The sequence below is a fragment of the Dipodomys ordii genome, unplaced genomic scaffold (assembly GCF_000151885.1).
Source record: "Dipodomys ordii isolate 6190 unplaced genomic scaffold, Dord_2.0 Scaffold11, whole genome shotgun sequence".
Lineage (NCBI taxonomy): Eukaryota > Metazoa > Chordata > Mammalia > Rodentia > Heteromyidae > Dipodomys > Dipodomys ordii.
Genome location: NW_012267227.1, coordinates 16,640,573 through 16,655,472, shown reverse-complemented (window position 1 = coordinate 16,655,472; position 14,900 = coordinate 16,640,573). Strand labels below are relative to the sequence as shown.

General features: G+C 52.2%; 1 protein-coding gene across 1 annotated transcript in view; it reads right to left on the bottom strand.

Annotated features, from left to right (window-relative positions):
- Ehd4 (EH-domain containing 4) overlaps nt 1–14,900 on the bottom strand; it is a 52,226-nt gene that overhangs the window by 31,000 nt on the left and 6,326 nt on the right. The window contains exons 2-4 of the mRNA XM_013009989.1: nt 10,583–10,670; nt 8,803–9,015; nt 2,862–2,959 (exon numbers count right to left, since the gene is read on the bottom strand). Coding sequence (XP_012865443.1) covers nt 2,862–2,959; nt 8,803–9,015; nt 10,583–10,670 — 399 coding nt within the window. The remainder of the gene's footprint in view (nt 1–2,861; nt 2,960–8,802; nt 9,016–10,582; nt 10,671–14,900) is intronic.

The window sequence follows — 14,900 nt, the reverse complement described above, 5'->3', positions numbered from 1 at the left end:
CGGAAGACTACCCTCCACTTGTGGCCGCAGGAACCACAGCTGAAACAGCACCGAATAACATCTGTAGCTCCACACAGCCACAGACCAGTGCACGACCAAGGTGCAGATGCTGAAAGCCTTCTGCTTCAGACAGGGCCCACATGATCAGAGCCAGACTCCAGGTGTGTCCCAAGCAGGTACTCACGCCGAGTCCAGAAAAACGTCCAGCTTATGTCTATTCCATTTGTAATCAACAGTATTCTAGGAAGCCACATGGAGGAGCAGGGCTGATAGCAGACTGGGAATTAAAGCCAGGACTCATGAGGACATCCGTGTCCTCACCGCGGTCAGCGCTGTGGGTGCGGCTGTGAGAGCAGTGACCCCTCTCAGACTCTGCCCCACTCACCTCAGACCCCATCTCAAGAGTCCACATGTTCTTTTCCGCCAAGGAAAGAATCAATAAGAATGCGTGTGCCTTTTAGGTAGCTGTTCCTTATGTATAATAAAATGATCATAAGTAGATTAGAACCTTTTTTTTTTTTGGTGCCAATATTAGGGTTTGAAATGTCCCTGAGCTTTTGTGCTCAATGCTAGTGCTCTACCACTCTGCCACAGCTCCACTTTGAGGGTTTTTGTGGTTAACTGGAGCTAAGGGTCTCACAGACTTTCCTGTCTGGGCTGGCTTAAGTAGCTAGGATTACAGGCGTGAGCCACGAGTGTTCAGCTCATTGGAACACTTTTGTCCTTGCTAGATGGCAACTTACTCCTTCATACCAGCCAAGAGAGCTACCATTCAGTATGTAAATGCAACATTTTGTTCCTGAGGATCTTCTGCTAGCTATAACTAAGCTAAGATGCAGGCAAGTCTGCACAGAGCTGTACACTAGCAAGCGCTCCAAAATCTCTCAGCAATCGGTTTCATCTACTAAGGCCCTAAGGAGGAGATGGAGAAGACGGCCCTTCTCCTGAATGCTGGCGGGGCATTCTGGTTGACTGGAGTTCAGAGCACCCTCATGAGGAGGAAGGGGGTGAAAGCAGGAGCGAGGCCAGCTTTGAGACTCCAGGGTTTAAACCAGGTCATAAATCCTAAATGACTGGCCGTGTAGACACTGCACAGTACCCGGTGGCCGTTACCGAATTGTTTAGTACACACATGCCAAGCGGATTCTAAATGTGTGAGGGACCTACTTAGTAGTTAGGGTGTCAGTGGGCTTGTTAAGGGCTAATCCATCAACGCAGGAGGGGAAGTAGAAGAGGCAGGGGGCGGGACGTCGGTTGCCCCTTCCTTTTTCACAGGGGGCAGAGCTCCACCAATAAATTCAGCTGGTCTGTACTGCACAGATCGCTCAGTGCGGAAGCTGATGGAGGTGAGGATGTGGACATGGCTAGGGGGAGGATGTAGCCCTGTGTGCTGTTGCTTATGCTATAGTAGGTTTAAGGTACGTCCTTATTTTGGGGGGCTAGTGTCATGAGATGTCGTGAGAAGCTCCAGACCTGGGATGCCTGGGCATGGCGTGCTGTCTTCTGCAGGTCAAGTGCCACCCCTGCAGCCTCGGTGCCGGCAGAGAGCAGGGCTTTGTCGTGAGCCCGCTCTGTTATTTCTGGGATGTGAGTAAGTACACACTATGAGCAGTCAGCCCAGGATGTGAGTCAGATCGGATCATCAAGTGTTAAAAAGGAGCCACCTTCAGAGCTTGCTGGAAAGCATCAGGACAGACGCTCATAACTGCTGAGCCAAAGAGAAACACCAGAGGACATGGAGATGAGAGGCCGCCAAAGGCTACCAGTAAAAAGCAGTAGGTACAATGGAACCACACCCAAGAAATCTTAAACGCTGGTGGTAAGAATGAAGATTCGCCAAGGCCACACACTTCCTCCAGCCTACTTGGGTCAGACGTACAGAAAGAAGAAAGCACAAGTGTCTCAGAAAAGCTATGCATTACCCGTCTTGCTTTTTCTTTCAAAACAAAACACTTCAACTGCCACCTTTCATGGGCCAAATGACTGGTTGCCAAATGGCTCTTAGAAGAAAAAGAAGAAGGAAAAAAGTCTGGGCCTGGTGTTGCAGGACTGTAATCCCAGAACTTGAGATTAGTCCAGGCAGGAGGATGACAAGTTGAGGCCAGCCTAGGCTATCGTAAGACACTAACAACAATAACAGCAGCTACGGACACGCGTTGATGCGCAGCTACACCAGAAAAGATGATCACCTGCCACACTCCCTAAAACACGGCTCACAAATTATATAGATGGTGAATGTGTTTCGTGGAGTCCAGACCACTGCTGGAGGGAGAAACACGACGTGAACTCTGTGTGGATGATGGTGGTGAATGACGCGGGTGACACAGGCTGTTGGAGCACATGTGGCTGTCCTGTTTCTGTTGGGAAGATTTGGATTCCCCTTGGACCAAGCCTCGGCGGGGTGAGAAAGCCACTAATGATGGTGAGATCGAGTCTGCTCTGTACCCTCACGCAGGGTAAAGCCTTTCCAGCAAACACCTGTTACTTTTACCAAAGAAGAAAATGGACATAGATGCCTGTAAGAACAACAGTTGGGATGTTTGTGTTTGTTGGTGTTTTGTTTCTTCTCCAGATGGCAGAAAGAGACTTAGTGGCTTTGGAAGCCTGGAGTAGCCCTTCCTGACTCATCAGTTACCTCCTGTCCCTGAGCCATGGCAAGTTACCTCTTGACCCCAGAGACTGAGCTGAGTACCAGGAGCACATGACAAGGTAAAGGAATTAAGCGTCTAGAAAGACTCGCCTCCAGCTGTTCCCCAGGACCCACTCAGCTGCTCAGGGTGGACAGCACAAGCCCGGGCAGGGATGCTCGGATATCATGGCAGAGGTGGGTGGGGGGAGGAGGAGAGAGGGCGGACACCGACCTCGGCTGATGCGCTGCTTCTCCCCTGATAGGATGCCAGGGCTGTCAATGATGCTGATGCTCTTCAGGACCTGATTGGGCAGCTGGGAGCACATGAACCTGGAAGAGATAAGCCAAGCCAAGTGAGAAACTGGCCCCACACAGGCAGGTAACCGTGGGGCACCGTGGGCTCTCCTGCACTTGTAAAGTGGGGTGGGGTGTGTGTGAAGGGGACGGGCAGAGGCTAGCGACCTAGTGATCTATGAAGCTGTGTGTATAGACCAGAAGCTCAGGGCTCAGCGGGCCTCAGAAGAGATGCAGGTCCGTGGACAGGTGGGGGATGTGGGCTGAGCTGGTCTCACACTGGTAATTTTTACTTCAGCTGTATTTTACTGAGTGCTTGGGTGCTGTACATGCATCACCTCATTTGATCCTCCTGGTAGCCTCAGAGAAGTAACTAGCTCAGAGTCATGCAGCGCTGGGCCCAGGTCAGCCTGACTCAGAAACCAGTGAGCCTGTGCTCCTACACCAAGCACCTTGATTTTCTGCCATGGAGTCCCACATTTCCTTTGGGGTACACCACCCCAGAGGGCCAGAGTGCTCTGAACCCCTGTCCTGTCCAGCCCAAGAGAGCCTGAGGCCCTGGGGCCTCCAGGTGCCGTCTCAGAGCCCAGCTCAGCACCTCCCGTGGCTTCAGGCCTGGTTAGGGACCGTCACGGCTTGTGGGCCTTGGGAGGTCTAGGGGTGTCTGGGGAGCAGGTGAGAGGGCAGGGCAGGGGTCCTGGTGGGGCTGGAGGCCGTCCTGCGGTGTGTGCACTCAGCTGCCTGGGCCTGTCTATATATCAGCAAGCCTGGGTTTGGGTCCCGCTCAGCCTCGGCCGAGAACATTCTGTGCACCCGGGATAAGGGTGTGTTTCCACCCTTCCGAGCCTCAGTTTCCTGAGCTGGCCGGCCCACAGCTGGCACGGGCTTCAGAATCCCTCCTGTGAACGGGGCAAGCCGCCGGGCCCCGCCTGGCTGTCTTGGGAGGAAACAAGAGTGCCTCCCCTCTTCCTGTTTTATTAGTGGCAGCTTCTGACTCTGCGTGGGAAGATCCGCAGAAACATCCACTCCTTCCTCCAGTGGGGGGAGAGGGGGCGCGGGGGGGCAGGGGAAGGGGGCAGGGGCTGAGGTGCCACTGCTGCCATTTCACAACAATCATCTTTGAAGGCGCTTAGGACCAGGCTGTCACATGTTCTTTCTTGTGTTCCCGGCTCAGCTGGAAAGATGGAGGAAAAGCGAACGGGGTCCTTGGGCAGCGGGAGAAGCCAGCAGCACACACAGCTGTGGCATCTCCAGGTCGCGCGTAATGCCTGGCAGGCTGAGGCTGTGCTCGAATCTACATGGTGTTGGGTGATCACAATTCAATCCATGCAGTTAAAGAGCGTTGGAATGTTAAATAGAGGGGATCGAGCTGGTGTGACAGCTCACTCTGTAATCCCAACCACCGGGGAGGAAGGCAGAGATCAGGTCAGGAGGACTGTGGTCAAAACAAAAAGTTAGCAAGACCCCGATCTGAACACACAAGCTGGAGTGGTAGCGTGCGCCTATAATTCCAACTACTCGGGAGGTGAAAGTAAGAGAGCTGCTTTTGGTCTGAGGATGATGGATCCCAGGGAAAAAGTATAAGATCCTATCTGAAAAATAAACTAAGACAAAAAGGCTTAGGGGTATAGGTCAAGCGGCAGAGGGCTCGCCTACGCCTACCAGTGTGGAGCTTTCGTTTCAAATCCCATCACCACCAATAAATAAATGAACAAATAGTCCAGAGAACTGGAGAGAAGTCCCTCATTGTTGCTCTTCTGCTCCCCGTACACCCCAAACCCCTCTGCCCAGTGGCAGGAGAGTGGATCTCAGGAGGAGAGCACACAGGGGTCCCCAGCGCTGTCCCTGAGGTCAGCTGTCTAGAACTGGGGGAGGGGCGGAGCTCGCGGCACTGCCAGCCCGCCCTCCACACCTGGCAAAGCTGAGCGCAGTGCGTATGTACCAAACTATTTCACACAACCCCTTCCCATGGGGAGGCTGACGTCCTCTAACACCCCAGACTGCACATGGGACCACACAAAACCCCTAGCAAGTGTGAGACAGGGAAGATTCAAACCTCACACTCTGAGCTCTTGCGGCACACAGAGAAAACGCATTTCAATGGCTCCCAGGCCTCGGGATGCGGTGCGGAGCAAGTGTGGGAGCCTCACAGCAAGAAGTGGGGTGAGCCGGCATCACCCTGCCCTACCAAGACACCAGCAAGAGGAGAAGAGCCCAGGGATGGCGGGGGGGGGGGGCTGGGGTCCTGTGTGCAGAGCTGGACCTCATTCCACTCAAAAGCAAACTGCAAGCCGAGCGCCGGGCGCGCACGCCAGTCAGCCCAGCTACTCAGGAGGCTGAGATCTGAGGATCGAGGCTTGAAGCCAGCCCCACGCAGGAAAGCCCGTGAGACTCTCATCTCCAATTAAGCACCAGAAAACTGGAAGTGGTGCCGTGGCTCAAAATGGTAGAGCGCTCGCCTTGAGCAACAAGAGCTGAGGGACAGCGCCCAGGCCTTGAGTTCAAACCCCACAACTGACCTAAAAAAAGCACACCTCAGGGGTGTGGAGTGTCTGTCCTCTCTTGGATAGACCCAGCACACTTGGCACACCGGGCCCCAGGGCCGGGTGCTGTGGATGCCATCCAGACCTCGTGAGGTGACAGACAGCGTGATGGCGATAACCCCGGTGCCTGGCGCTGCTCCAGCACAAGCGGCCGGCGGATCCGCTTCCCAGGGCAGTGACGTCCTGCCCTGCGGCGTGTGCTCCACACCCGACCCCCCGCTTCTATTGTTCTGGTGCCTTGTCATTTTTGGAAATTCATCTTCACAGCTCAGAAATGCACCACTGAGGCCTGTTAGTCCCTTAGGAAGTAGCCATGGAGCTGGGCGCTGGTGGCTCATGCCCAGGCCTTGAGTTCAAGCCCCACAACCGACATAAAACAAACTAACAACTAGCTGTGTTGCTGGGCCCCAGGGGCTCACGCCTGTCATCCTCGCTACTCAGGGAGCTGAGGCTCAGAGCCGGGGATGGCGGTTCAAAGCCAGCCCAGACAGCACAGTCTATGAGACTCTTATTTCCAAAAAATCATCAAAAAAAGCTGGAAGTGGCGCTGTGGCTCAAGTGGTAGAGCATTACCCTTGAGCAACAGAAGCTCCAGGTCATCATCCAGCCCCGAGTTCAAGCCTCAAGACCAGCATAAAAACAAAAACAAAACCCAAGCAGCCATGGAGCCTGGACCCAGGCTCCCCTAATTATCTTGGTGCTGTCACTCTCTGGGTCTCACCTGGCAATTTGGGGTTTGATCTGCTGGTACCAGGCTTGAACTCAGGACCTCACCCCTTGAGCCACACCCGAGGCCTTTTGCTTTTTGTCTTTAGCTTGTTTTTCGGGGAGGATCTCAAACTTTTAGCCCCTCAGCCTCAGCCGGCAATCTCGTTCCCTCTGCCTCCCGCGTGCCGGGTTCACAGGCGTGCGCTCCCCTCCCGACCTCTAGGACAAATGCTCTTGGTAGAAAATGCCGAGTCAACACATAGCAAGACCAGGTCACCACGACACGGGGAAAGCGCGAAGGGAACTGGCTTTCTTCTTTCTTTTTGTACTGGTATCGGGGCTTGAACTTGGGGCCTGGTTGTTGTCCCTGAGCACTTCCACCTTGTTCCCAGAAGACCATGCCAGGTAAAAAGAGGTTCTGACCTTTGTAACCCTGCTGGTGCTCCCCCAGGGCTCCTACAAGCACCTCCCTACGGTGCCACTTTCCCGGCAGCCGCCCTGCCCCACAGCGGATTTGCACGGGACGCCTCACACGCGCGTGGCCAGCAGGGCAGGGGTCGGGGAGCGTTGGCTAGGCAGACTCCTAGTCCTGGGCCAGCCTCCTCCAGAGGGACTCTTCCGGTGTTCTCATCTGCGCCTCAGCCACTGATGGTGAACTGAACTTGGGGTGCAGTCAGCAACCTCGCCTTCACCTTTGCTGAGGGGCTGTCCTAAGAGCACAGTCTTAAAATTCAGCGGGCGCAAGCAGGCGAGGACTCGGTCCAAATACCATACGATTCCGCAGCTCAGCCATGTGGTCCCTCGCGGGACGCAGCGGCTGCTGAACAGGGCTCCAACGCCCGCGCTGCCTCTTAGGCCGGGCAGCCCAGGGGAAGTATAGCAACCTCTCTGTGCACTAACGCCTCCTCTCTACCTTGGGTAAACGTGCCGCCGATGCAAAGTCGGCCGCCCGAGCTTTCTGTATCTAATGCACAAGCGAAGTCTGGGACAGGTTCTGACCGGGGAAATGGCGGGCCACTCTCTGCTATGATTTTCTAAATGTTGCTATGGACTCAATAATTCATGCGCAGCGCATGGATTACTGTTCACAGGGAGTTTTAGGTTTTGAGGTCATGAAGTTTGCCACTCAGAGGCCTTCCTGAAGCCTTGTTTTCTACACTTAACTGCTATGAATTTGATATTTAAAAAAGAAATACAACCAACGTTATTATGTATTTTACGTCGGCAGCGGTGCTGAGGCTTGAACTCAAGGCGTGAGAGAGCTCTTGCTTGGCTCTTTCCTTCAAGGCTGGCATTCTACCATTATGTGCCACAGCACCAGATCCAACTTTTTACTGGTTAGTTGGAGAGAAGGGTCTCATGGATTGTTCTGCCGGGGGCTGCCTTTGAACTCCCATGCTCAGATCTCAGCCTCCTGAGTAGTAGGTAGGATTACAGGCGTGAGCCATTAGCGCTGGACTAACAAACTGTTCTCATGATGACAGCGGAACAAGCCGATACCCATTCTTCCCGCCTTCCCTTTGAATTAAGGCTTCATGAAATGCGTACTGGAGAAGAGTGGCAGTCTTTTTTTTTTCTCCTGTCAGCCTTTGTCACCTGACAAAGACTACCACACACACACACACACACACACACACACACACACACACACACACACACACACACACACACACACACCGGTCTTTTGCTTTCCAGAGCTTCTAGAACCTTCTAGGCTGGCACACACACACACACACACACACCACACACACCACACACACCACACACACCACACACACACACACACACCGGTCTTTTGCTCTCCAGAGCTTCTAGAACCTTCTAGGCTGGCTGCCTTGCCTGGGGGCCAGGGCTCCCCGGGAGGCTTGTACCGGGGAGATTCTCCCCTCACTTCCTCTCAGCCTTGGATTGCTAGGTCCTCTCACAGCTCTGGATTTCAGGGCGCGGGGCTCTACGCGTGTCCTGCCTGTCACTGTTAATGGCAAGCCGGACCCTCTGTGACCCCTCTGCGCATCTCCCACTCAGCTGGCCCCTCCAGAGTGCGGCTTTGCAGCACAGGTACTGCTGTCCCCCACAATGACGCCCCCAGTGTGTGGGGGGCGGGGGGGGCAATTGCACAATGAGGAACCTGAGCCTCTGGACTGGCAGCAGACCGCAGGATCATCCATTCCTATTTCTGGAAACATCTAGAAAAGAGAAGCGTAGCTCAACTCTCCTGCTGCGCCTCAGTGCCAATTCGACTTCCTTTCCCTGGGCTCCCCCAGCTCTGCACCCCTCCACCGGGGCTACTCCCCCAATCTCTGAAGCAAGACTCACAATAGGGGGAAGTGGCGGGTGGAGGGGAGGGATAGGAAAGGGTTCAAAGAGCGAGCTTGGATGTGGTAACAATGTTCGTTCTTGGGGTCCAGGAACAGGCTTTTCTGGCTGCGACTCTAGAAGCACAGGAAACAAAAGCAAAGCTTGGCAAGTGGGATGATGTCATGTGGAAAACTTCCACGGATCGGTAAGGGTGACGGGACTATTTCGATCTGATCAGCGGGTCCTCTGACTTCTACAACAGACCACTGTTTAGATTTTTATAAACACCAAGAGCAGGTTTACCCAGGGTGAGCGACGGCCGGTCCTTACCGATTCAGGAATGCGTTTCCAAAGCGACTCAGCTTCCGGAATGGCTTTTTAGGGTCCACGACAAGAGCGTTCCCGGGGGTGCTGCCCTCGGTCTCCCCGTACATGACGGCGATGAAGGAGTCGGTGGTGGGCTCGGGGCCAATCCTCATGCCTGGGAAGTCTTGCTCCAGTAAGTACCTGGTAGGAGGGAGAGAAGAAAGGGCACTGAGCCTCCTGTCACCAGCAAGAGGCCAGCAAGCGGCCGCCAGGATGCGCTTTCCATCTCTCCCCTTAAAAAAACCTAGAATTGAGCCGGGCGCTGATGGCTCACGCCTCTAATCCTAGCTACTCAGGAGGCTGAGATCTGAGGATCATGGTTCAAAGCCAGCCTGGGCAGGAAAGACAGGAGACTCTTATCTCCAATAACCCACCAGAAAACCGGAAGTGGCGCTGTAGCTCAAGTGGTAGAGCCCTCGCCTTGAGCTGAAGAGCTCAGGGATGGCAATCAGGTCCAGAGTTCAAGCCCCACAACCGACAAAAAACCCAAAACAACAACAAAACCCTTAGAATTGCATAGAGAACCGCCAAGAAAAAGGGCAAGCCAGCAGCCTGAGTGTTTGCTGATAGAGGACATTCAGAACTTGAACTCTAGACCTGTTTTTCTTCTAGGGCAAGGAGCCTGGTGAAGGGGGAGTCAGACCTCTGGCAGACTTACTGGGCTTTCTAGAAGGTACCCTGCTCAGCACAGCGATTTTCATTTGCAGTCCCACTGACACATAGAAAGAAGCCAGCCTTCTACCCCCGAGCACCCTGAGCACCCTGAGGCCTGTTCAAGGCCTCCTCACTTAGGGGAACGCATTATCTGTGTGTGGCCCTGTAAGGCCCCAGAGGTGCCGGGACAGAGCCCTATCCCCTGCCTGTGGTGCTCCATCAGCCAGGGAAGGGGGGGGGGCAGAGTGGGGAGGACTCTACTCCCACAGCCAAATTATTTCTTTGTTTTTAAAAGCCCTGGCTGGTCAGATACAGCCTGTGCCTCTTTTCAGGGGAAAGGTTTGAAACCAAATGTCAAATGTTTTGGTGTCATTCTGAAAAGTGATGTCACTCTAGGTTTTTTTTTTTTTTGGTTTTGTGTTTGTTTTGGTGGTAGTTGGATTCGAACTCAGGGCTTGGCCCTTATTAGGCTGGTGCTCTATCACTTGAGCCACACTCCCAGACTGAAACCTAGGCTTTCTGTGGAAAATGGAAAATGAGAGTGGTTTTAGCAGGCTAGAGTCTAAATCTTTCATCAATGCCATCGCCAACTCTAAATTTACCCAATGTTTCTACGTTCCTGTAGCTGTGGAGATGTAGAATAGAGCTACTACTTAAAGATGTTCCCTAAACCAAGTCTATTCAGGAAAAAACATCTGGTACCAGCATCTGGCATTTTCTGAGAAGGCACAAAGCCTCCTATACGCACTGTTGTTTCATTTGGTTCCCACAACATTACAGGTGGGAAAACGGGAATCAGAGAGTCTGAGTAACCTGCCCAAGGTCACACAGTAAGTAACCCTTGATAGGTACTTTCCCACTAGTCTCGCCTGAAGGGCCAATACAGGTTAATCCAGCTGACCCCATGCAGGTGGAGGCTGAGCCACCAGGCCTGGGGGGGGAGGGGAAGCCCAGGCTCCAGCCCGGGAAGGGGGGAGGGGAGATGAGCCGAGGGTGGGGGTGAGGGGTGCAGGATGTTACAGCTAGGGACAACTGGGTTGCAATCTGTGTGTTGTCCTCGACAGGTACCACCTCGCTCCCTTTCCCACACCTCCCTCCCTGCTGGAGGCTGCTGGCTGCCCCGAGGGTGCCCAGCCAAGCCATGGCATAAAAGGAACAGATGTTTGGATTCTGAGCAGCTGGGTGGAAGCGGAGGGGGCGGACACGAGACCCCAGCACAGGGACACAGGAGTGTTTCCAGGAGTGTTTACACGAGCCCGCGGAGTCATTTGTGCCAATGTACACATGCCGGGTATTCTCTAAGTGAGTGCACCATACATTCCATGGCATCCCAACATATCGGGTGCACTTTTCCCACCATTCCTTTAAAGCAACACCTATGGCCGGCCGCCAGTGGCTCAAGCCTGTTATCCTAGCTACTCAGGAGGCTGAGATTTGATGATCACGGTTCAAAGCCAGCCCGGACAGGAAAGTCCCTGAGACTCTCATCTCCAATCAACCACCAGAAAACTGGAAGTGGCGCTGTGGTTCAAGTAGTAGAGCGCTCGCCTTGAGCTGAAGAGCTGAGGGACAGCGCTCAGGCCAGAGTTCAAGCCCCACGACCAACAACCCACAACAATAACAACCAAAACAAAAAAAGAAACACCTATGTGCTTACGTTGGCATCTGTGCAGACTCTGGGGTTCATTACTCGGCCACACTCCAAACACTTGGTAAAAAGAGGATTAGGTCAATCCTGTCACCTCCTTCCTTTGAGTATTGCTAAGGTTTGTTTGTTTGCTTGTTTATTTGCCATGTGTGGGGATTGAACCTGGCTGCATGAATGGGAGGCAAACATTCAGCATGGAGCTTAGTACGATTATAATCTATACTCATGAAGAAGAACCATAACAGGAAGTTCAACTGAGAGTACTTCGCCCTTTCACACGATCTTGGGATTTACCTTTGCTGGCCTGGACTGTGATTCTCCTATTTACATTTCCCATACAGCTGGGATGACAGATTTGTGCCACCACACCCAGTTTTTATTGGTTGAGATGAAGCTTTTTAAACTGTTTTGCCAGTGCTGGCCTCAAACCACCCTCCTCATGATCTCAGCCTCCTGGGCGTCTGGGATTATAGACATGAGCCATCTTGCATGACAGCTATATATTATTCTAAACTGAATATGCATCAATTTAGTTGGAACTTTTTAACTACCAGGCATTTAAATAACCTCCATTTCTGGGAGCTAGGAGTGTCAATCAGTGGCATAGCACGTACTCAGCATGTATAAGGCTCTAGGGTCAATCTCTAGCACCAACAGAAACAAAAAGGTAGCTTCCTTTTCTTGCTATTACAAATACTGCTGAGAAAAACATCTTTAAATATCTCATCTACTTCAGAAATTCAATCTGCTTCGAATTACTGAAAAAAAACAAACAATTTAGTTCTTCATTCCTATTTCATATATTTTTCTTTTTTTTTTCAACTTCTATTTAACCACTCAGCCTTCTTGGATATAAAACCTTAGTTCCATTGTCTTCAGTTAAATCATTGACTGTGATCACTGGGGCTGCTTGTTTACTGATGATATCTTTGAAACTGCGACTCAGCCAATGGACATCAGCCTGTTGAACCCAAACCCTGAAATGTTTTACCTTTGACCAGCTTTCCAACTCCCCAGTGCTGGGCTGGGCTTGGAACTGCCTTGTGTGCCTCCATCCTTGCTGATAAAGGTGGAGAGAGGAGAGAGGGACAGGAAGATTCCCAGAAACAAAGCAACCTCTCCCGGTCACAGCCATGTTTATGTTCCAATCTTTCATCCATTCATGATTGCGAGTTGATGGGCTGGATGCTTGTTTTAATGCTGGCACCCAGGGCCTTGACCTCTCTCAGCCTCTTCACTCATGGCTAGTGTTCTAGCACTCGAGCCACACTGCCAGCCCAGCTTGATAGCTGACTAATTCAAGATAGTCTCAAGGATTTTCCTTCGAGAGAGGCTGGCTTCACGCTGTGATATTCAGATCTCAGCCTCCTGAGTAGCCGGGATTACAGATGTGAGCCGCCCAGCTTTATGGGAGTGTCTCTGATTTATCCATCTGACTGTTGTAAGCTGTGGTCAGTCTTCATAGGGTTTATTTTCCAGAGTCACTCGTATGTGGACTCTTCTTTTCCTCTGCACACTTGTTAATAATCTGCCCTCGTTGCTCACTACAGAACAGTTCAAGGGAAAGGCCAAGCAGCATTTTGGGAAACGCAATATGCATTAAAGCATCAGCCAAAAGAGTATCTCAAGGCAAAATAACAAAGGTAATATCATTAAAATTGAAACCAGATATACATATACAATTCAAAAGAGCAACTATGAACTACAAGAGGAGACGAAGTCACAAAGGAGGCGCGGGATACAGTTCTCTCTCCTGAAGGCCTAGGTGAATCTAGGGGTGGTGCTGTGAAGGTCCTGCGCAAGGCCCAGCATTAAAGAAAAAAAAAAAAGCCAAGCTGTCATCCTAGCTACTCAGGAGGCTGAGATCTGAGGATCGAGGTTCAAAGCCAGCCTAGACAGGAAAGTCCGTGAGACTCTTTATCTCCAATAAACCACCAGAAAACCCTAAGTGGCTCTGTGGCTCAAGCGGGAGAGTTCTGGCTTTGAGCTAAAGAGCTGAGGGGCAGTACACAAGCCCAGAGTTCAAGCCCTACGACCCACCCACCCCCCCAAAAAAAGAAGAAAAAATACATCATTAACTTCAAATCAAATGGCCAGATAAAAACAAAAATGCAAGAACTCAGTAGCTACCCTTACAATCCTAGCAATACCAGCCAAAAACATGACAAGACAAACATTCTAAAAGAGTAGAAGAGGAGGGCTGGGAAGGTGGCTCAGTGGTAGAGCACTTGCCTTGCATGCATGAGGTCCTGGGTTCGATTCCTCAGCACCACATAAGCAAAAAAGAAAAAAGCTGGAAGTGGCGTTGTGGTTCAAGTGGTAGAGCGCTAGCCTTGAGCTGAAGAGCTGAGGGACAGCGCCCAGGCCCAGAGTTCAGGCCCCATGACCGGACCAAAAAAAGAGTAGAAGAGCAAAGAGTAAAGGCCTTAATTAAGGTCATTAGAAGCCTCATAGGATCTGTAGGAGGAAAGCACATGCTCATATACCGCCCCCCTCTCTCTCTCTGAGATACAGAAGATATCTCAAAGCCTGCTGGCCTCCTGCTTGGAAAGAGCAAACATGTAATTTAGAGATACAATTCAGCCCTGTACAAATGGATCTCAATGGGACATTTTTGGAAGCACCTAACAGTGTAATTTTAAGGTTCTACTCAATAACAGAAAATGGTGATTTGGAAAATAAAGCATAAGGAGCTCAGAGGGACTGGAGCTACCATTTGTCAAAAAGTAGCTCAGGCCTCTAATCCTCGCTATGCGGGAGGCTGAGAGCTGGAGGATGGTGGTTTGAAGCCAGCCTTAGCACATTCACAAATATACACAAGCCTGATGTATTTTCAACTGAGGTTTTCAGAACTTAGGGCCTGGCACTCACTAGGCGGGTGCTCTACCATTTGAGCAGCCCTCCCAGCCATTTTTGCTTTCGTTATTTTCCAGGTAGAGTCTTGTACTCTCACCCGAGGCCAGGACCACCAGCTATGCGTGTGGACTGGTTGGCATGGCATGGATATATCGCCACCCCTGGCTTGTTGGTTGAGATGGGCCAACGCTCTCCTGGGCTGGCACCTGCACTGTGAACTTTCCTGTCTCTTGCTCCTGCCTTCTTCTCGAAATTCCTGCTCCAACCCAGTCTCCTCTTGGCTGACAAACACCAGCTGTTCTCTCCCCCCTGCCATCCACCGTGAACTCTGCTGAGGTCATGATCAGCTTTCATCAAAGCCGCAGGGCGCCTCCCTCCAGGGACAGAGGACTTTCTCCATCTGACGCCTCACCTCCGGCTCACTCCCCAGCCCGCTGCCATCCGCTGCCACCTCCACCATGTCCCTCACACCCTGCTCTCGCCAAGCTCACCCTGGCTTCGTTTCCCAGAAGCACCTGATGCTGCTGACCCCCCCTCCCCTCTATCTGCCTTGTTCTTGTGGGGTCACCTACCTCCAAAAAAGAAAAGAAAATGTGCCAGGCGCATGCGGGGTGTGCACTGAGTGAGCACGCTAAACATACTACGGCGCCTCAACATATCTGGTGCACTTTTCCCGCCATTCCTTTAAAGAAACACCTATAGCCGGGCGCCGGTGGCTCACGCCTGTCATCCTAGCTGCTCAGGAGGCTGAGATCTGAGGATTGTGGTTCGAAGCCAGCCTGGGCAGAAAATAAATAAAAAATAACTACGTCTTGAGTAAAAAAAACCGATCAGGGACAGTGCTCAAGCCCCATGACCGGCCGGGGAGGAAGGCGTGCGGGGAGGAAGGCGTGCGGGGAGGGAG